The sequence below is a fragment of the Manacus vitellinus genome, unplaced genomic scaffold (assembly GCF_001715985.3).
Source record: "Manacus vitellinus isolate BGI_N305 unplaced genomic scaffold, ASM171598v3 scaffold_5_pilon, whole genome shotgun sequence".
NCBI classification, from domain to species: Eukaryota; Metazoa; Chordata; class Aves; order Passeriformes; family Pipridae; genus Manacus; species Manacus vitellinus.
Window position 1 is genome coordinate 7,380,590 of NW_021940682.1, and position 22,466 is coordinate 7,403,055.

The 22,466-nt window shown below is 43.4% G+C and overlaps 1 protein-coding gene across 2 annotated transcripts in view; it reads right to left on the reverse strand.

The window, feature by feature from the left end:
- Positions 1-1,666: 1,666 nt before the first annotated feature.
- Positions 1,667-22,466, reverse strand: part of DENND5B (DENN domain containing 5B) — a 68,186-nt gene continuing 47,386 nt past the window's right edge. For both annotated transcript variants that reach the window (XM_029963538.1, XM_029963539.1), the window contains exons 11-22: positions 21,841-21,993; positions 21,243-21,321; positions 19,939-20,020; positions 14,836-14,964; positions 13,392-13,513; positions 11,466-11,611; positions 9,650-9,768; positions 8,400-8,587; positions 7,653-7,735; positions 7,390-7,516; positions 6,419-6,593; positions 1,667-5,621 (exon numbers count right to left, since the gene is read on the reverse strand). In XM_029963538.1, the coding sequence (XP_029819398.1) occupies positions 5,438-5,621; positions 6,419-6,593; positions 7,390-7,516; positions 7,653-7,735; positions 8,400-8,587; positions 9,650-9,768; positions 11,466-11,611; positions 13,392-13,513; positions 14,836-14,964; positions 19,939-20,020; positions 21,243-21,321; positions 21,841-21,993 (1,587 nt within the window). In that variant the 3' untranslated portion in view covers positions 1,667-5,437. The remainder of the gene's footprint in view (positions 5,622-6,418; positions 6,594-7,389; positions 7,517-7,652; positions 7,736-8,399; positions 8,588-9,649; positions 9,769-11,465; positions 11,612-13,391; positions 13,514-14,835; positions 14,965-19,938; positions 20,021-21,242; positions 21,322-21,840; positions 21,994-22,466) is intronic.

Consider the following 22,466-nt stretch of genomic DNA (forward strand, 5'->3'; position numbering starts at 1 on the left):
CAAGAAGAAAATAATTTGTCTGGTCACATTCTGAGAGAAGCCCTTTCAGAGAATCTGAGATGCCCTATGAGGTCTGTAGGGAATACGGATGGGCCCATTAAAGTGTCAAGCTTTCCCACAGAACTCCAGCTTTCCACTGGCAAATCAGCTCTGCAGTGCTTCGGCGGATAGTTTACCATAACCAGCCACCAGATAGCAGACCCATACAGAAATCTTCCCACTCCCTTCACATCCTGTGCTGAGATCAAACGTATATAATGATACATATCTAATGGAACAGCAGGAGAGAAAATAGGAATGTCAGCAATGAAATGCTCCTTGACCTCAACGACAGGAGCCTGATGGGGTGACAGTCAGGGAAGCAGCTTCGCTCTTAACTCGAGCATAATTTTTTTATCATACAAGCTTACCTGAAATGCTGGAAGGAAAAAAAGGTTGGTGAGCTTGATTTCAACTCCTACCATTTTCTCAGTTTTCTTCTACTTACCCTTTGCAGAAAACATTGCAGTGTTCCCAGACTTCATCAAGGACAGTGCAGTGGAGAGGAAGTTATTTGCACTTCCTCATCTGGACAAGCTTAGTCCTGCCATACTTCAAGTACTTGCTGCCTTTAAGATCTCAGATCTCACTATCTCTGATTTACATACATAAGCCTAACACATTTAGTAAGCAGGTGCAGTATTAAGCACGGCCACTCCTCCCATTGACATTTGACAACAAGCAGCCCTACGGATTTTATCCACAGTTATGGGATCCTATAATTTTGCTGCAACACTGTTGATAAACACCAGCATAAACAAATAATATATTTCAGGATTTCCACATATATAATCCTAAGCTCTGAGACTTTCAGTCCTCTCTTGAGATTCTCTGCCTTTTCAAAACTGAGAGTTAACATGAGTGAACAGACATGCCCCACCTCACACATGCCACGCACACATACATGCAGGGGTCTGCATTTCAACTATCAAGTTTTCAAAAATTCTATTTTTGCAAATTCCACCAGATCTAGAGCTGTGAGGGACATGGGGGAAATTTCTGAAAATCCAGTCCAATCTGGAAAAGCAGGGCATTTCACTATCTTTTTGTTGCAGGCATCCATCTCTCTCTTGTCCATCCACCCTTCTTCTTACACAACACAGTGACAGACTGGAGGACACGAGTTTCATTCCAACATTTCAAATTATCAGAGCAGCTCACATCAAGAGAGGAAAGAGATCCTTGGCTACAGTTCCCATTTTGCTTCCAACAGGATCCTATCCTCCTTCTCCCCACTATTCCAGATACTAAGAGCAAAGGAACCCAGGGTGCCTGGCAAATACCACCCTGGTTAGAACTCAGCTTCACTGGGATCCCATTTCTTCCCTTTTATCAGCCATGCTTTCCACCTAAGTCTGCTTTCCACCTAAGAGCTGCTCAGGCTCAGCACAGTCTCTGCCTCCCCTTTGTGTCAGGGGAGGTAGAAGGACAGGTTTTGAGAGCAGGCCCTCAGACTCCCTTCTCCCCTACTTTGCTGCAGCAAGTTCCCACTACCAGGAGTCACTATCAGCTGAATCATTTTGTTGGACTCATTCCTTCTATGGAACATGCCCTCCAGGTTCAGAGCAGCTCTTCTGCTTGAGGCCCGAATCTCTTGGTTCCTCTGCAAGGAGAAAGTGACACCAACCATTTTTCTCACAGTTTTATTTGTAAAGGACATAGCATGAAAAGCTGTATTTCAATGTACTTCAAAACCTGAAAAACCCATGTCGGTTTGTGGTAGGTATGTTAAAGTGCTTGATATAGCAATACTTTTACTGACGTCGTCTTGAAAATAATCCAGTTCTTATTTCAGTTAGTAGTAATGTAAAGACAAAATATACTTAATGGAGACATTTAAGGATCATTTTAAGCTATACAGGGCACATTTGTACATTTCAAGTGTAACACACAATATTTCCCCTTAAGATGCACACCTTCATTTGATTGAAAGAAGGAATTTTCTCAAATATGCTGTTGCGCAACTATCCTAAAAAACCACATTTTTGAACAATGATATCTAATTACACAAACCAACTTGGAATAAACATGAGCAGATTTTTCACTAAACAGTACGATTTCATTTATTTCAGAGAATTATAAATACATATTTTGTACATAGTGAGGCATTTGATTCTCTGACTCCTTCAAGCTACCATGCTGGGTGTTAGTATAACAGGACTATGCAAACTCAGACATCTGCAGACGGGCATTGGATAGGAGTATTTTATTTTTTTTTAAAAAAGCAGATACCAGAGAGCTTTGGTCTTTTCCAAGATTCCCTTTCTCAACCAAAGAAGGTGCTTTAACACTGAAGTAAAAACTGTGTTAGCTTAGAAGAATCCCAATGGGTTTCTCACCATGGGTAGAATGATTTCTGTAAACCTTACAGAAAAAAAACTCACAGTTTCCAATAAACAAAAGTAGTCCGCTAAAAAATTAATCATACATGGTGGAATAAAAATTCACTACGAAGAACTGTACTCCCAAGGTTGTCAAAGAACTAGTCTTCTAGGAATCTGAGGCACTCAGCTGTGCCCCTTTCAACATATCTTAGGGTGGTTTATTGCCTACAAGGAAACATGAGACATACATAATTTTTATTGTATTATTATTAATATGATGTGAAACCTGACAAAACCAAACGAGTCAACACTTGCTGAAAAAGCTGACGTGAAGTTGTGTTAAGTGCTCAAAGGTTTCTTAATGTAGTTTGAAACGGGGAAAGGCCCTGATTTGAATTTTTAAAATTCTCAGGTTTTCGCTTCTTCTAACTTAAGAAAGACTTCATGTAGTTATTGCCTTTTTCTCTTTGTGTGGATTATTCATTTAGATGAATGACCTTTAGAAGTGCCCACATTTCTACTTTATTCTGCTTGTGCTTAACCCTTGTCATGTCAGATGAATGTTATGACTGCTTAAGTCATATATAGCCTTTGGAGAAGTATGCAGCAGTATACTTTGGGAAGCATCCAGCTAGTAAATGCAGATGATGATGTGAAGAAATCCAAAGACTAAAGAGGTGGTTATTTCAGTAAAATGAAAGTCACTTAGACTGGGTTGGGCGTGAAAAAATCCTGTATAGCAGTCATTAGACATAAAAGGCCTGAGCTGTAATAGAAATCAAAACATCCTAAGCAGTCATTACCAAATAATGCTGCCACATGGTTTCTGGTGCTAAATGTATAACTCATTGATAGAGTTAAGTACTAGGAATGCACTGTCAACTGCTGCTGAAGGTTTGTCATGCATCGTCTGCTGACTTTAAGCAGACCTGCCTAGCCACACAGAAAACCTTAACACCCCAAATTTCACATTTCTGGAAACATAAGAGAGATGTCTAACTCATGGCACCACTCACAGACTTTATGTTAGTTACTCACACCCACAGCAGTGACATGGCAGTGCTGTTTAGGACAAACTTAGTTTAAGGAAGCACAAGCTCAGGAGTTAAAAATGGTTATGAAATGCTGGAACCCTCATTAAAGTTGAAGACTCCTTGACAGTGTTATTTTACTTCTTTCTTAGAAACAAAAAAAAAAAACTTCTGTAACATAAAACTCTCCTTTCCAATGAAACAAAGTCACATGAAGAGTTTTCTTCTGGCTGGGAATATGACGTGAAAGTGTGACACTAAAGTGAGGGCCGTTTTAAGAACTGGACAGCAGGAGGACCACAGGAAAGTAGAGAAGCTTGACAAAAGGTAGGTGAGAAAGCAAACCCTAATTCTCGTCCTCTTTCCTTTTCCTTATCTCTCATCCCTCTTTCCACAATGTGCACACTATGCCAAGACCTGCTACTGTCCACCATTCCCAAGTCCTTTCTAATGCCACGTGAGAGCACAGTGCAAGGCAGCATACAGTACCAGTCAGGGGCCTTTCCCAAGCCACAGCTGACAGCGAGACTGTCTTTCCCAAGAAATCCACTGACAAAATGCCCAATATCATAGGGAATAAGCAAATGGAAGCAAACACCTATATTCAAACTAACCTCCAAAACCTAAAACCAGGTGAAGCTAACTGTGTCCTCAGATCCTTCCGACTCCCATCCACAAGAATGGAAAATATTCTCCGTATTTGCTGCGTGGTATTCACAAGATGATTTTTATACAGTCTCTTGTTCAATTTGTAGCATACAGGATTTCAGTTGCTTCCAGTTCCTCATTAGGAGCTGCATCTATATATATGCTCCATATTAGTAACACATTAACTGGAAAAAGTGTAGGAGAGAAGCCTCAAAATACCAAAGTGAGATTCATTTTTTTCCTCCTTTTACTTAAATCCTTTTCTTTTCGTAGCTGGATCATTTAAATTAAAAAAAAAAAAAGTAATCAAAGATCCTGTACTCCCCTAGGAACACTGATTCTGCAGGATAAAGGAAGACTTATAATCTGTCAGCATTTCAAAGCCAGCTGATAGAGTTCAGAAGCACAGCAATATCGGTGTTTGTGGCTCTACAGCAATGATTCTTCTCAAGTACAGCAAGAATTTGGTATAAACCAAATTCCTCAATGTGGGAAAAAAAGAAAAAGGTCATCCACAACATAAACTGGCTGATGGTGAGGAGGAATCATCAGGATGTGTAGACAGAGAAGGGACACACTGAGCGAGTCAAGCAAGCCATCATTCCCCATCTCAGGCTGCAGCAGCACTGCTTAAACAGGTGTCTCATGGTGCCTCAGGTTCTGAGGCTGACAGCAGTCCTCCTCTTCAGTTTTTAAGCATTTCAACACGTTTCCCCTTTTGGAGATCAGCAGAAGTGACACAAAAGAACTTACAGGAAAAAAAAATGGATGGCTCACAACTTCCATGCATGGAAAGGTGAGTCTTCAAACAAACTAAAAACTAAGAGAGACCATGTACAGTAGGGTAAACCAGCATATGCTTACAACATTTCCAAGAGTGACACAATCACAATGGCTACATAAGGATATTTGCTGTATTAATTTGCAATACCTGAAAAAAGCCCTGCTGAGTTTGCGCTGTATTTACACACTGATTGGCTTCTTCCTTGCAAGCAAGTAGCGGCACCCCTTCCCACCTTGGTCCTTCCCTCCCCCAAGTCCTTCCCCTGGGTTTAACCTACTCATAGTCAGAACAAGAACATTCAGTCTAAGAAAAATTTCTTAGAGTAATATAATTTCTTAAAGAAGATAGCATATTTACACACATCTAAACACATGAAAATACTCTATTTTTGTACTAAATTTCTGTTTCAAGTAAACTACAATACTGCATCTTAGCTTCCTGCAGCTTTATAGGACAGTCCCCTTCGGGCACAAACCGGGCTTCCCAATTCCGCTTCAACCAGCAGCTCTGCCTTACAGTGGTGCACTACCATCGTGTTCAAGTCCTGACAGGTCTCCAACTGTGGTTTGCTTGCTTGGGAAAGGAATAATGAAGTTCTCAGCAAAGCCATGCTAAACATCCACTCCTTTGATGAGTGATCCTTCCAGGATGATGTTGAAATCTTGCAATGTCTGTAGCACTCGGATAAGGGAGTTGACAGTCATGCGGTCCCGTAGGAGAGCATTCTCCTCATACATCCTTGTAATGGGCGGGCACTCTGCCAGTAATGGGATCCACTGAGAGAGCAAGTGGTCCCTGAAAAGGGGATGAAAGGAAATGTTTCAGCACCAAGCACAACGGATCTCAACCTGAAATTCTTCTCCAAGAACGCAACCCAAACCACGCAGTCCCTCTTTGTGAGTGGCGTGTGTTGTTTGCACATAAATGTTTCCTGTGTAATTGCAACTCCTGATTTTGTTAGTAAAATACTACATACTGCAGAAATGAAAATGGAAAGGTATCAGCAGAACTGGACACTTGTAAGAATTCAGCAACATCTTCAGATCAGGAACAGGGAAAGTAAAACTCAGATGAAACCCATCAGACTGTTTTCCAACTGGCTTTCCAGGTATCCAGGCAGACAAGACAAAAATGGTACCTATTTCTAGACATATCAACTTCCACCCTCCAAAATACAACTAACCCCCCCTTCCAAGTGCAAGACAGAAAACATCCTATTAGGAAAGAAAGGTTCATCTAGAATAGTTCTGTCAAAATTATAACAGACAACTTGTTTTCATAGGCAATTCAATGAGGATTTAGAAATTCACCAGCTCCTGAAAAGGAACTCTGCATTCCCAAAATCAGTACTTCATCAAAAACAGCGCTTCAAGGTAGATTTCATACATATAACTGTCAAGCTAACAGTTATAAAAAAGCAGTTTAGACATTAGCCATGTATCATTACTGCTTCTTTGATTCAATTCTCACATAGTATTAGAGCTGCCTAAAATAGGCATGCCTTAAAATGCAAAACTAAAGGTAATAACATCAGTGTAAAAATATTCTAGTCTAATGCAAGAGGACACATATAATGCAGAGCAGTCGGGTACCTTGTCCCCAGGCAAACCAGGATCTGGAATTTGCCATCCTTTCCAATGTTCCTTGGAGCTGTATTGATGGCATTCACGTAATGACAGAAGGTTTTGCACGAGGATCTCTGAAGCAAAAGGGCCTCCTCGTTGTCTCCAATCTGATCACTGGTTTCAAAATAAGCAACAGCTTTCTCTGTGGAAGGGAGAAAATCAGAACTCGGTGAGCAGAAGTACTTCATTATGACACAGGATTACACGAGGCAGGCCTTAAAAGAACAACCTGCTGAGAGCTCTTGAACAGTTTATATATGGATTCCTCGCTCTGAAGACCACAGGTAGGTGGTTGTGTCCACCTCTGCAATGACACAGCAGTGGTCAGACTGGCTGATGTCTAATACAGCCAGGTAACATCAAGGAGCTGCTCCAGAGCACCTGTCTAGGGTTTCACTGTAAGTGATACCATCAGCTTTGATTTTTCACTTTTTCTGAGTAAGCACTGAACCTCAGGCCTGTGAGCCCGTTTTAAAGGGGTAAGTACATCTTAAATTACTGCAACATAGGCCTACAGGTTAAGCATCACCAGAAGGCCAGCACAGGGATTAGGAGAGTTCTCAAGAGCAACTAGAAATCTAAACCTTTCATTCCCTGCCCTTTCCCACCTCTCCTCCGAACATCAATTCCTACTCTACCCTGACCTCCAGCCTACTTTCTTTCTGGGTAGAAAAGCAGCTGTTTGAACATTCATCTACAAATAAATTACAAGAATCTGAAGTATTCTTAAATTTCTGCACAGGCTCACACTCTTTCCTTACACAGAGTTTAGTATTCCTTATCTTCCATCTGGTTTCTTATTGACTTTAAGCAACCTGGAGCAGGTGCTCGGCAGAAGTGGCACCCTAGCTGATGAGAATCCGAGGTCTGTGTGTGTGAGTAGTCATTTTGCTCTAATCTTTCTTTGCCTTCTGCCTCCAAATCACCTAGCAGCTTACCTATGAAATCCCAGATGAAGACGTTCTTATGAAAAATGCGAGCTGACTTGAATCCATGGTGGAAGACCTGCTCCAGTGCTGCAACCAGACCATTTTCTCCACACAAGAGAATGGTAAGGCTCCCCCTCTGTGGGAAAGGGAGAGTTGGTAAATACAACTTGCCTTGTTTGCATGCCAGAAACTTCAAATCTAAAGGTACTGGTACTTCAGTTCCATTTCTGTTTATGAAAATATGCAGGTAAGTAATGAAAAGCAGGAATTACCTCTTTCTCTGGCTTGTGAAAGTGTTTCACGATATTGTTCACAGCTTCTCCGATTCCCTCTTGGATCTGTCCTGCATTAGGCTCTGTGAAATGATGGAGAGCATACTAGCTGAAGTGGTGTTTTTTAAATGCTGCATTACTCTTGGACACTAATCTTTCCCGGCTTGGCATTTCAGCAGTCATGTCCTCTAGTTTTACAGGAGCTGGACAGATGTATGACCAGAATCTACACTGTGCTTTAGCAGAGAAAGCCTTGCATGACCTTTACAGTCCCATGTCCTGTTGTAGCCAGGTGCAGTTACTCATAAAAGTTAATTTTAGGGATGTGAAGTTGATGTCCCCCAAAGTCCCCCTGGAGATATGCTCCTCTGGAAGGCAGCTCACAGCATCCACATCAAGCTCTGAACTGCCCTTCAGAGAGAACTTCCCACTGACTGCAAAGTGAGCTGGGAAGCTGAGCAGCATCAGCTACTGCAAATTCTGCTGCCTCCTCCTGCCTCATCTCACATCTCCATGCTCCAAAGAAAGAGATTATTATCCCTCAATTGTCAAATGGGGACACTGAAAGAGGCAACGTGTGTGTCACAGAGCAAACACAAACTGGGGCAGGAAAAAATCATCAGCTTGCAGCTGTTGCTCTGCACCAAGCCTTGCTTCAGGACGACCTCTCCTGTTCACAGGAGATTTTTCTTCTCAGCAGTTGCTGCACCCTTCTCTAGGGCCCTGGGGAGAAAGGAAAGGACTTACTGGTGTTCCTCCCTGTGAGGGAAGTGATGCTCAGTCGCCGAGCCACAGTAGGAGATTTCTGCTGGGGTGGGGTCCGGCACTGCTTTCCCAGCTCTTCGTCAGACGTGGAGGACACCAGCTCTCCAATGAGTATCCGTTCCAAACTGCCATCGTCGACACCTTTTCCCAGCCATCGCCCACAGGGAAACCTGCCACACACCCGGGACAAGCACAGCTCAGACACGTAGGTAGTGCAGCTTGATCTCAAAGCTAGAGGGACAGCTAGCATCCAAAAAACACTGAGAACAGGCAGGGAGTACTCGGTACCCTGAAACTTCTCAGACCAGAACCCTGCAGGCAGCATCCCCTGCACCACAGCTGATCATCCTTAGGAAAGGAAATACGCAAAGCTTGGGTTATACACGTATTTCACAGTCCACATCTTGCTTTCTGCCTTTTTCACTTGCCACCAAAACTGATATTCAGCCTTTAAAAACATTGTGATGATTAACAACTAAATCCCCACAGAGTTCCCACCCAGATGAAGCTGTGACATCTCCTTATACTCACTTCACATTTTATTGCTGTACTCTTTGACTCCATACACAGTCCTAATGAAATCCATGCACATGTCCACACCCCCAGCCCCTGTACCCCATTTTCTCCTACTTTCCCCTGTATGCAGTGGCCAGCTCTGAGCTCTGGAGCTCACCTCTCTGCATTCTAGTTTTCCAAGTTCACATAAGTCTGCTTAGCCAGATGTTTTGTAAAACCAACAATGAGTTAGGAGATTTTTTTGACACAGGTATGTACTCAATTGAAGATTAAGAAATCATCAAAACCTTTTATTTTCTTGTAATCAGAGTTTCTTAAAAGAAAAAGAAACCAAAGATTTGCCAACTCTGATTTCAGCTCTTGGGGTTTAAAGAGTTAATTTGCGCACAATATTACCACACTACTTTAAAACAAGAGATTTAATTATTAGACAAAAACATATGAATCACTTCAAAAGTATCTATACTGTCTGTCCTGTCTCAGAAAGATGCAAAGAAAATCCTGCATTCAACTCTCATTTATCAGATTATCTAACTTCAACTAGGCCTTCTGAAATGAGAGAACCAGGGGTGGGGGAGACCAACCCAACCCTATCGGGGACCCAAATCAGCCCACACAGTGTTCCACCAACTAAAGAGAAGGTGAATGCCTTCTTGATTTCTTTAAATTCAGCACAGAAGAATTTCAGACAAAGAAAATTAAGACTTGTTGCTTACTTGTACGTGTGTCCTGTTATTTCATTCCTGACCATGACACAATCAACCAGCCACTTGGCCAGCAGCCCTGAGTTGTCATGGCCAATCTGAACGGTCGTCAGCTTCCCTAAGTTCTGGCACTGAAAGGAGTAACAGTTTTTATTTAATTTAAAAAACAACAGACAACACACACCCCCGCCACACGTACACATATGGTCTCAAATGCATGCCTTTATTCAGTTTCCTTTGATTTATAGAGCAAGTATTCTCAACCAAACATGCAGAGCATCTTGAAAAACTGCATAATTATTTTAAGACAGGAGCAAAGAAATAAAACTACTAAAAGCTTGTGAAGAGATTATATTCTTTGTTGTGAGCACTCGCTCAATATTTCTGTGAAGTATTATTTACAAATTTCTGAGCTAAGATGATAAAAAGGCGTGCTTTTGTAGAAGAAATAGATCTTCAATAAAAACAGCTTTTCAAAAATGCATTTAGAGCATACTGACCTTCAGTCAACTCACTCTATACTACGAAGCAGTCCCTAGATCCTTTATTATTTTCAGAGATTGATATGCTTATTTGGGGGCAAACAAAAATCACCTACATGAGAGTTAGCACCATAAAGTCACAGAAAAAGGAAAACAAGGGGCTGTGAACTCCAGTGCTCTATGTAACTGTAGGTGGGGCTGGCAGCAACATCTGTTAACGTCACCTAAACACTTCCCTTGCAAGACCTTGGTTTTCATTGCTTCTAATACTGCCAAACAAGCAGCTTGGGCTGACATTTTCCATAGTGGATGGCTACCCAAGTTGATATTTTAGGAAAGTTTCAGCCAAAAGAATAATCCAGAATAGCATTAATATGGTCCTTAGAAATATGTCATTTTGCTTGTTAGAAGCCTGGAGATCTTTTCTGCAAAATAGTAGTATCTGAATGAGAAGCAGGTATTTATCACAAAAATATCCTCCCTATGTCAAAATCTACCTATATTTGGCAACAGCCTTTTTTTTTGCTATTGTTGCTGAAGGTCAGTCTGCATATGCTCCATGGATACAACCTTAATTTTAGCAGCAGATTTTCCTACAGAATCACTCCTTAATGGATATGGTACAGCCCGGAGGGAGCTGCAGGAGCTTGATGGGGCTCTCCCTGCAATTCCCACTAGCAGCTGCTTTGGTGTGGCACGGAGCCAACCTGTAATTGATGGGCGGGAAAGCAGAGGGGAACGCCGGGAAATCAAACCTAAAGAGAAAACCCCAGCAAGCTCAGAGAAGAGAACCTGGTGGGGATGGCAGCTCTTGGGTTTTCCAGGGGCCAGCACCAGAGGCTGGGGTATTGAAGAGCTCAGGGGTTGGACTGCCTGGTTGGAAGGAAAGCAGTAACGCTGGACAAGGAGCTGGAGCAGGAGCAGAAATCTGGAACTGCCCAGATGTAGAAAGGGACTTGGGTGGTGGTAAGTGGAAAGAAGGGAAGGGAAAAGAAACTTGGAAGGCAGATGAGGAGTTGGAAATGAGGGGTGAAAGGGAAAAACAGGCAAGGAGGCATGGAAGGGAATGAGATGTGGAAACAGACTGGCCAGGTGAGGAGTCCTGGGCTGGGACAGGGATGGCAGTGAAGCCTGTGGTTAAAAGTGGTATGTGCTCATAGGAAACCTTCATTTCACACAGGAGGGGCAGGCAGCACTATTTTCTTGTACATATCTGAATGTACAGTGACCTTAAAAACTGAGACAGAATCTGAAATGCTCTGCTCTTAATAACCCCTGACCAAATTAATGTTTATTTGAAAGCAAGTTTCAAATTGAAAAGTAAAACGTAAAGAGCATGTACTCACCTCAAACGTCATTTCTAGGTGATTTTTGGGAATTTGCATTACCCCAGTATCTCCTAGTTCTCCTGACACACATATCCAGGGGTTTGACGTGGTTATTGCATTGCTCAGTTTTTTGATGGGAATTATCACTGACCTGTAAGGGATCACTGAGAACAGGGCGGGGAAGGGGAGGGGGGAAGTACGTTAGTCTTGATTTTTATTTTTTTTTTCTTCTCACAGTAAAGGCGATTTCTGGAGCAAAGCACGCCTTCCCCTTGAAGGGAAGTTCTTGCCCCCTGTCTCAGCAAACAAACAAGGAGAACCCCTCCTTCCCTGTGCTCAGAGGGGGCGGCGGTGCCGCACGGTGGTGCTGCAGCCCCGCGGCAGAACCCGCAGAGCCGGGGCAGCGCAGGGAAAGTTCCGCAGCCTGCCCAGGGAAGGGACGAACCCGCCTGCGGCAGGATCCGAGGAGGAGGGGGTACACGGCAGGATACGAGGGAAACGAATGTCAGAATCATTGAACAGTCTGGTTTGGAAGGCACCTTTAGAGGCCATTTAGTCCAACCCCTTTGCAGTGAGTAGGGACATCTTCAGATAGATCAGGTTGTTCAGAGCCCTGTCCAACCTGATCCTGAATGTTTCCAGAGACGGGGCATCCACAACTTCTCTGGGCAACCTGTGCCAAGGTTTCACACCCTCAAAATAAACAACTTCTTTCTTATAGCTAATCTAAACTGACCCTCCTTTAGTTTAAAACCTTTAGTTTAAAACCATTACCCCTTGTCCTATTGCAACAGACAAATGATAAAATGTTCGTCCCTCTCTTTCTTACAGGCCCCCTTCAAGTACTGAAAGGCTGCAGTAAGAAATGCTGGCATGGCCAAAGTCTCAAGTATGATGCATCTCTGTGGATACCCCCTCGTTTATTATTCTTATTCTTTTGCTTTTAAATCTCTACCACCTATACATGCTTAAGACAAGGACTGCCACCCACCCCAATTTGGATTTGACTCCCGATACTGCACCTCTAGCACTGCAAGATTCTCTCTCTCCTTATGTTTCACAAGCTACCTTTTTGACTGGGGAAGCTAATCCAACCTTTTTTACTTTTGTGTGCCATCCAGTGATACTGCACTCAAAAAATACTCTCAAATTCCAAGCACTTGTCCTACAGGGAAGAGCTGTCAAGCTGGATGCCCCGCAGAAATTAGGTAATCAAGGATGAATAAATCTCTTTGCGCTGTGTTAGTTCTGAGGAGATTTCTTGCTTTAAGAGGGGAAAAAGTAGAATGAGTGCCAGCTTTGACAGCCACGTAAAGCTTGCTTCACTTCACTCTGAACAGGCAGGGAATGAAGACTAAGAACTGCCCAGGTGAATCCAAATAATTAGGTCATCTCATGGGACCTTGCCTTTTCCACATTGACCAGCGCTGGAAAAACAAAAGATTCTTTTCCAGATATCAGTCCAACCTCTGCTCTCCTCCTTAAAAGAGAGGATGAGAGAGGGAATCTTTCTGGCCTTTAAGGAGAGACAGAAGGAGATTGAAAATATACAGTGGAGCACAAAGTCCCATGTATTTCATCCTCCAATCTTCCATCTCCTTCTCAGTCTGAGGAGAGTAGGCTGTTATGGTGCACACTTAATGCAAGACCAGAAAGAAGCATTAGGATGTAGAGGACTTGTCTGGGAGGGAAGATGAAAGAAACTATACAGAGAGCGGCACTCTGCTGATTACTCTCCTTTGTGCAATGCTCTTATCCAGAGCACTTCCATACAACCTTGCCCCTCCAGCTGGTTTCCCAGAGCAACACCCAGCAGCCTCACAGCAACAACCAAGGTTTCCAGATAAGGGCTCAGCTACTCAGGCACCAGCAACACCGTCTCTTACAAATCATGACAGCAGCTACTTTTTATTCAGGGGGAAAAAAATTGATTCTCCAACTCACTGATTGTGGTGAAGACGCTTGTGAAGCAGAAATAATCCACAGCGTTGAGCGAGAGCAGGTGATAGAGAAACTGTTCCCGTTCTTCCTCGCAGCGCAGGAAAGCGTAACGCTTGTAAAGCTTCCTGGTAGAAACAAAGACATTGCATATTTTTGTTGCTGTTGTTGAAAAAAGCACCACGTATCTTAAAAGGTGTTTGAATCTCGAAATATCAAATGAAGAGTGGATCTTAATGGTAGGTATGATTCCCCACCAACACAAGCTGCTAGAAACCCACGGAGGGTGTGTAAGTCTGCTACACATCTGTGTTACAGACCACTCTTGGCTCCACGCTCCCACAGCAAGGCTACAGAGTTCATATCAGTTTTGGGTTTGCTGCAAGGCACAGATATGAACCAACACTCCTCACAGCAGCAGACCTGGACCAACCTAACAGCAACCTCATTTCTTCCCCGTATCTCCCCACTCTGGAATGGTCTTGTCTAATCTTCTTCTCCGTACTGTGGCAGAGAAAACTAAGCTGAAGGCACCAAGCAGCAGATGGGATCCTCCCACCACTCTCTCAGTTCAGGGACCCAAGTGTATATCACCAATTGCCCTAAGCAGTGCAAAGGCACACCAGGAATTAAACTGGCCCCGCTCTGAGACAGCACAGAGCTTGTGACAAAGCCTGTAGTCTGAAGGGAACAGACTCCTGAAGAATTGCTGAGGAAGGCAGATGTAGATGCACCTTCAGGAAAAGACAGGTCTGCCACCATGCCTTTAGCTGAAATCCCAAGAGGTGACTGCCTCCAGTTACTCCTCTTTCTTCCCGCTAGCAGAGTATTTGGTAGCTTTTGGCATAAATCATTAATGCAACCCATGACAGAGCCAGAAGTACCTTCGACAGTTAGGATGTTTTCTTTTCCTAAGGTTTGGGGGTTTTTTACTAAATGCATTGTTTTGAGAAAATGAAGTCAGGGGATATCTACAGAGGTGATCCCTAAGTGCCTGTGCTTGCAAAAGGAGGTGAAGCTGGGAGAGCAGGCTTGGAGGGCTGGCCTCTGACCCAGCTCATGGGCAGTCAGGATGGGGGCTTGTGCTTGGCTGGAGTCAGCCTAAGGCAGGGCTGCTGTGAGATGGGGCATTCCTGTCTCTGCTGCTTCGTTTGCACAAGACACAATGAGTGTAGGGGCTGTGATGTGGCTTGGATCAATGCACTGATCTGACCGTGACCTAATGCCTCCTTCCTGAAAACTGTGATGCGTTTTCCATGGAGTCGAGCAGAGTTCTGCCCTGCTGGGTGGGCAGTACCTCCTCCCCCAGCTACCCTCTGCCCTTCAATCACTTCTAGCTGGAAACCACAGTACCCAAACAGGGTGTGTGGCTGTGCCACAAGCAGCAGCACCTTGAGACATCACTAAGGCAGACATGAAAGCGAAGCACTGAGAAAAGGAGCCAGCTTACTTTGCAAGTGCCTGGTTGGAAAGCAGTTGCTTCAGGTGCTGAGATAAAAGCTTCTTCTCCAGAGAAAGCCTTATCCAGGCTCTGGCTCGTCCCACATCAGTCTTTATCTCACTCATGTTCTGAACATGCCTGAAATGTGTGGGAAAGAAAATAAATAGATGAATCATAAAAATTCTACAAATGGCAACATCCAGTGTGATGCTGCAGCTGAACTGGAAGATGGCATCTGACATCAGTTCCACAGAGACCCCCAGCAGGACTCCCCAGAACCCCTCATTGTGGCACTGAGATCCCTGGCAGCCCCAGACTGACACGAGAACGTGGGGCAACTTTTCTCAATGTACTACAGCCCAAATCAGCCGCTCTGTGTTTTCTTGGCCAAGGTTAAGGAGGGGTAAATCTGCTCATCCCCACATTGCTGGAAGTAGATGCCCTCATGGACACTGCTAACACCTAAAAAAAGCAGCCACCTCGTGACACCCAGTTATATCACAGTTGCCCCCTCAGGCTGCTGAATCAAAAGGGTGCATCTGGGAGGGCAGAGGACAAACATGTATCTTGAGAATTTCTCCAAATGACAGTCTACTTTGAAGGCTCTTACAAACCCCTTGAGGCAGCAGCAATGGGAAATCTAAGAAAAGAAGGACTGTTGGGGCAAAAACAGCAACAGGAAGCCTCAAGCAGAATCACATTTTTCAGAGATATAAGAGGCCCCTGTGTAAGTGATAATTTGAACAGCCTTCCACATGCTTCATCTGTAGGAAAGCAGAACTGTTCCACAGGGGCTTTCTTCTATGGTTTTGCTTTTCTTTTTTTTTTTAAACTTCCCACATTTCGGTTTGGAGAATGCCAGAAAACTCTAGTTTTAGAGCACAGGGAGTTTTAGAAGAGGAAGAGAGCAGCCATGGCAAGGCCAAGCTGCTTCCAAAAACCCCCACGTAGTTAAACAAACAATAAGAAAAATGAATAACAGTTTCCAGCCAGAGAGAAAAAAGGCTGCAATTTCTTCATTTTCATGCAGTTTGCATGTTAAGTGCACAGGTGATTCAGCCCTCCAAATGTCTGTGGCAGGCTCCAACTACCATCAGCTGAAGTCTGAACAGATCTCTGCTGCGATTTCCTGTCCAACTCCTGCATCTTCCTTGACAGCCCTCCACGCGTTGCTGAGTGCTAGGCAATATTTACTCCAAAGGAAATCCAACAAAGTCATGCAGTGGCTGATGCTTTTTACATTGACTACTATAGTCTCACTGTCTCGTGCTTTCCCCCATCTGTTACACCCAAGTGTGTGCTTTCTGTTATATTTAGATCCTGCATTATTTGACAAAAGTACTCTCTTGTTTACAGAGCCTCTAACGCGACAGGCCCAGGACCTCTAGGGCAGATTTGCAAATACAACTTAGTGCTGTCCGGAAATACAAGTTCACTCTGCACAAACGAAGTGGATACTGGACACAGTCCAGCTGCACTGCTCTCTGCCAGGCTGCCCCAACTCTCAAAATACAGGTCTACCTTCACAATCCACACTGAGGTGTCTGTATCACACGGCTCAGTGCTGTACGTACATATCTGAAGCACCATCAATAAGAGTGATGGTAGCTTGCCAGTGGCAAAACCTGGGTTGCTTAAAAGCTCTAAAAAAAACAAACAAACAAACAAACCAAGCCTTTTTTTTTTTTAAAGAAACTTCCTCCTGTTTACTAACACACACAGATGGTTTTCTGATGGACCAGATAAGTTCTAATTCTTGCTGAGCTGTAAAACAAACGCAGGAGGGCACATTACACTCACACACGTCCTTGCCCTTTATAACCAATCTCAGCAGCCTCCCTTTGTCAGCAGTGATGCCTACCATCTGAATTGCTGCCCAGAGCCTTGCTCCTGGCACTGGAAATCCCTGGCTCAGGATGTGGCAGCCAATGTTAGACCTTCCAACCCAGACAGCTGGACATGTGATCCGGAGTCCTTGAGAAACTGGATGCATATTACACTCAACTACATCGTGTTGAGACACTCTTCTCAGATATTTCAAGTCTTTTGAGATGGGAAGATCAAAGCACAGACTATCATCTCCCTCCCTCCCCTTCCCCCAGAGTGCTCGGCTTGAATTACATCTAATATGAAACACCGAGCGGAATATGTTATTTCACTGTGAGAAGATTCAAGTACAGATGGACTCAACCTTATTCCATGCATGCTCTGTGCCTCTTCATTACCTGCTTCTGGCTCAGACTAGATTAGCATTAATTCTGCATTTGGGAAAAATAAGGATTTGCAACCATACAGCTTGCCAGAGACATTAAAAAGATCCAGTAATCAGTCTTGGTGTCAGCAAAAGCAGAGTATAACAGAACAGGGCATTCAGGAACCCAAATTTAATTCACTCTCAGCTGTGGGAGTCAGAACAGCTCTATTTTTATCAGTGACCTCAGCATAAGTACTGTGTGCTCAACACTGCACAGCAAACTCTTCTTGTCAGAGCACTGAACAGCCATTTCAAATGCAACTCCCTTGGCTGGGACTTGCTTTTAATCCCATTAGTAATAACAAAAAATCTATTTACCCCGTCAAATGTAAGCCTGGGGTATGGGAGGACATCCCCTCTGTAAACAGCTGTGCTGACAGAAAAGGTTACAACTGCTCAGTGCTGCCATGCCCCTGAGGATGGCATGCATGCTCCCCATCCCAGCACCATCAGGAACAAGCCACACTAGCTCATCCCAGGTAGGCAGCAGGTCTTGGCTAAGCCTTCTTTTTGACCACAGCAGATTAAGTATCACTGCTGTGGGCCCAGCTCCCAGCTCACATTCTCCACTTGCAAGTTCCCTGCAGGAGGGGAGGCACAACACAGGCATGAAACCAAGTGCTGATAGCAAGGAAGAACATGTCCGAAGGGAAAGGATCAGAAACCTGAAGCCAGCTGGACCAAAGGTTTTGGGGAGTTGCCTTGGTGTTGACTGGTTGGGTTGGACGTGCAGCAATGTGCCCGAGGGCTGTGGCCATGCTGGAAGCAGGTTGCAGCAGGAATCTGAAGGGGAGCTAGAAGAGGGGTGGGAGAGATGCTGCAGATCCTCGCCAGGGGAGAAGCTGAAGGGCATACCCCCAAACATGTTTGTGCCAAGACTCCATGCACAAAGCCAAAATAAACACCTTGAGCATCTTCCTTACCACATCTAAGATGCCTGGCTTTGCAGGGGAGGCAGAGGACACACCACTTTACCTGTAGCACAGGCTCATGGCACACTCAGAGCATGACTGTGACTCAGCCTTGCTTTTTAAGTTGTTTATATAACCTTGCATGAGCCATCAAAAACAAGCCATGCTTAAGGCAATGCTTAATCCTCTAGCCATTAGTTCAGTTAGCACTGCAACCCCAGCAATTTAACAATTACCCATCCTTCTAACTTCAGCCTGAATCTGTGTGTGCAAACAAATATTAAGTGGCATTCCCTCCAAGCAGGAGAAAGTATGCCACGAGATTACAGATGACAAATTCAACTCACCATCTGCCCAGCATTTTCCATGACCAGACATGTTTGTGCACAATCACGAATACCCAAGATATTACAGAAGGTAATGTTCTGCTTCTGTACTTTTTCTCTGAAGAGCAGCAGAAAGAATTTTGTGATTCAAACAAGAGAGCTGAGATCTGTGCTAGGCTTTCATTACTCCAGTGGAAGTACGTGGAAGACAGAACCCCTGCACGCAGCAGTGAGCACACAGAGCCTCCTCTGCCAGCAATCCCCTCCCAGCACGTGAGTTTCCGCTCCAGATCCTCCTTCATCCTTTCCTCAGACTGACCCTCTGCATGCCTGTCAGCCTTGCAGGACTGAATTAAGTAGATAGCTGCCACATCCCATGAGAGGGATGCTAAAATGACAGACACATGTTCAAAATGACCTCTTGGCACCATACTCCTAATTTCACTGTATATATTCCCTCTCCCACTTTTGCGTGTTGTTTTAGCCTTATGTGACATGTCATATTCTTCAAAATTAGAGCACAAGACTCACACTATGTAGCATCAAACAAAAAGGTTGGACACTGCAGGTGGGAAGTACAGTGATTTTCTTTCAGAAAAGCCTGACTAATCTGTGTGATCTCACATCAGAAAAAAAAAAATATATCCGTATCAATACACATAGTAAAAATCACATCGCTGTAATCGCGGTTTTGTGAACTTACTACAATTAATTTTATTTTTGCCATGAGATTTTTTGCCATATTTTTATGTGGAAGGAGGACACGGTATTACAAGAAAAAGTACCCATATTGTCTCACACATTAAATTGTCAGCAATTGTTAGCAGCTCTTTACAGATGTGCATTATCGTGTTAGTCCTCCTCTCTTTTCATGGCACATTTAGCCCACTGCAATCCTTAACCTCAGCAAAACAAGTGTCAAAAAAGTAGCCTGACCTGGCAGTGGCTTGATCAAGAAGATGCCCTGAAGAATTTCTGTCTGGTGCTGTCACACCAGCCTCTACCTCTTCTTACCCTCTAACCCTTCTGATTCCAAACCAACATTGCTTGAATAGGTCTCCATAGCTAGGCTGTGGTCTCCTGCAGAGCACCTGCCCTAACTTCACATCCTAGCTTTAAACTCGCCCAAATTCTAAATTTGAATACATTTCTAAATTTGTTCATTTATTACTATTTGCCATAAAATGCTAGCTGAGAAGAAAGAACGTTGCTCAGGCATTGCAAGCAAGTTTTTATGTCCCTTTGCTCTATTTATCAACTGTACTTGCTCAGTCAGTATTTTGACACAAACAAAAAGAAACAAACTCAAAGAACCAAGGAATTCAACGTATCTGCTGTAAATTGTAGAAGTTGGCTCTACTGCTGGAAGAACCCCACCCAGGGAAAACTAAAATCCAAGTAAAACGTGTGTGGCTTTCACTGTCTTTTAGATAAAATAGATCAAGTGAACATGCAGAAAAGGTTTTTCAAAATGGAAAGGCAACCTGTCATAAATTTGAATGTGGGTTGAAGAGAAGGTTTAATTCTTCTTAGCCTTTGTAGATCCAAAGCCAGTGTGGATCTTTACCTTATGCTACACAATTAAAACCACAATCAGTGCTTTAGGAACCAAATTGTGTACCTCATATCTTGTATCAGGGAAACCCTCAATGTAGGGAGAGTAATTCCTGTGTCAGATTTTCGTCTTTCTGTTCCAACAGCAACTAGAATGGAGAAAACACATGAAGTTAATGCAACACTACAGAAATAGTCTGCAATGTATTTGTTTCACATACAGCTGAAAACAATCATAAGTGGCTGGTAACTGCAGAGTTTCTGTGCATTATAACTAACTCCATCCTGGAAACGTAGAAGTAGACAAAATGAAAAATGCTGAATACATTATCTATTCCTTCCTTAATCCAGCACTGAATTCAGAGATTTAGCTTCCTTTTTTGTATGTGAAATACATTAACATAAATCTGATGAGTTTTATTAGTAAGAGATGTTTCTCGGAAAAGCTCACAACTGAGAAGAACTCGATAAAATTAAGCTACAGTAACATATTCAATGCTAAGAATGCCATGCATTTCTGTGCTCTGCTACTCTGATCAAACTGCTTTTTGGTGACACATTTTGCTCTCAGGAATTTGTGCCTGCCAGCCAGATTGTTTAGTGCATTACTCATTGAAGCTTATTAAAACGTCTTTTCATGAGAGAGACTAGTTTTTCCATAAATGCATCTTCGGGGACTGATCATACAAGTTCCCATCAGCAGGATTTGGATTGGAGAGTCCTTGGAAGATGACCAACTGAAGTTCAGAGACTTTGACTACAATCCCCCAGCCACTGGGCAGGGAGATCTCCAGGTCATCAGAAAACCAATCTCTCTCACAGCACAGAAGTAATTTAGTGATTGTAAAGGGCCAAGCCAAAGCTTAAACTGAGCACCTAGACTGATGTACAGAGATCAATCACACAGTTTCTGAACTGTACTATCCACCAGTATAAAGATGTAGTGAATATGGAGTTATTCACATTGGGATCTGAGGGACAGATTATGCTCACTGAAAGAAAAATGTCAGCTGTCTTACCCCCACTTCCACACTTTCAGCTTCTACAGAAATCATCTCTTGTGGAAGCACTGCTTCTCACACCTCACTCAATGCTGATTAAAAGGAAATGAAGCTAGTGAACATAAATCAAATGATTTTCCAGACAAGGACAGTAACTATGTTCCTTTGCCTCCAACAATTTCAATCTATTTAGTCCAGACATCAAGACATCCTCACAATGATGATGAAAAGTCTCAAAATGTAAATGTGATATTAGCAAAGAAATACACCAAAAATCCTGCATGGATTTCATGTGGTTGCACTGTTCCTCCCATGCCCAAGTTCACTCACTGTGATGGACCCTTCATGGAGTCAGCTGCCAAGTACTCACCTGGTGACTCTGCGCTGTGCTCCTGCTTCTCTTCTCTCTCTTGGTACTGAAGCAAATGGGACCACAGAGCAGATTTCCCCTGAAGATGGAATACATAGCATGCAGCTTTAAATAAATTCAGGCAAAAGAAAAGAGGCCAATAAACATGGCAAAATAATGGAATGGCATTTAAATGGGTAAAATGTTCAGTAATTACAATCAATCCTTCTCTCTTGGATCATGAAATCTTAGGAAAAGGAGAGGACCATCCCACTGACCTATTAGTCACACCACCCACCTTGTTTCTTTGTCCTCTCTCTGGGTTTTCCTTCTGAAGGTTGAAAGAGAAGAAACCAAACACATACTTGACAACATCACTGCAGTTTCCAGAGGCACCTCTCAAACAGAAAAAGAAAAAAACCAAAAACCAACGCTCCCCCCCCAAATCCCTAACACCCAAAACTCCTCAGCCTTGGCAAGATATGAACCAGGGACTCCAAGCCCAAAGGTACCTCCCACTTTATGTTGGAATGACACCACTGAGTAGCAGCTTAAAAGGTAGTAATGGCATTCAGTGTTTGCTAGAATAGTGTACACACCCAAGTTTCCAGCTACCAACCTGCTTGACCTGCAGACCATGGCTCCAGATCCTTTCTAGCAGATCACAGAGACTAGCAATCAATGTATTTTCCTCCAGACCTGTTATGTTGGCTTCTCCATGTCCCAGCTCAACTGCTTCATGGCCCATCTTCTCTACCAACATGCGTTTAGTCTATAAATAAATAAAAAAAAAATCCCCAAAGGTTTCTAAGAATATTATCCAGCGAGGGACAGAATTTATAGATGAGTTCAGTTAAACGTGCTTAATACAGAAACCATTGCTAACAGCCTGACCAGAGAAAGTTTAAATATCTTTACAGGGTTTGTAAATTAACAAGAATAATTGTATTTAAAAAAGTTTGCATGATTACTTCAAATCACAGACTATCCTGAGCTGGAAGGAACCCACGAGGATCATCAAAGCCCAGCTCCTGATCCTGCACAGGACAGCCCCAAGAATCACACCATGTGCCTGACAGCATTGTCCAAACACTTCTTGAACTCTTTTTGAACTGGTGCTGTGACCACTTCCCTGAGGAGCCTGTTCCAGCTGTCCTATTTCTATACCCCTTATCCATTGTCCTATTCCTACACTGTTGATCTATTACCAAGCAGAGTATAGAGTAAAACAGAGAAAAGCACTAG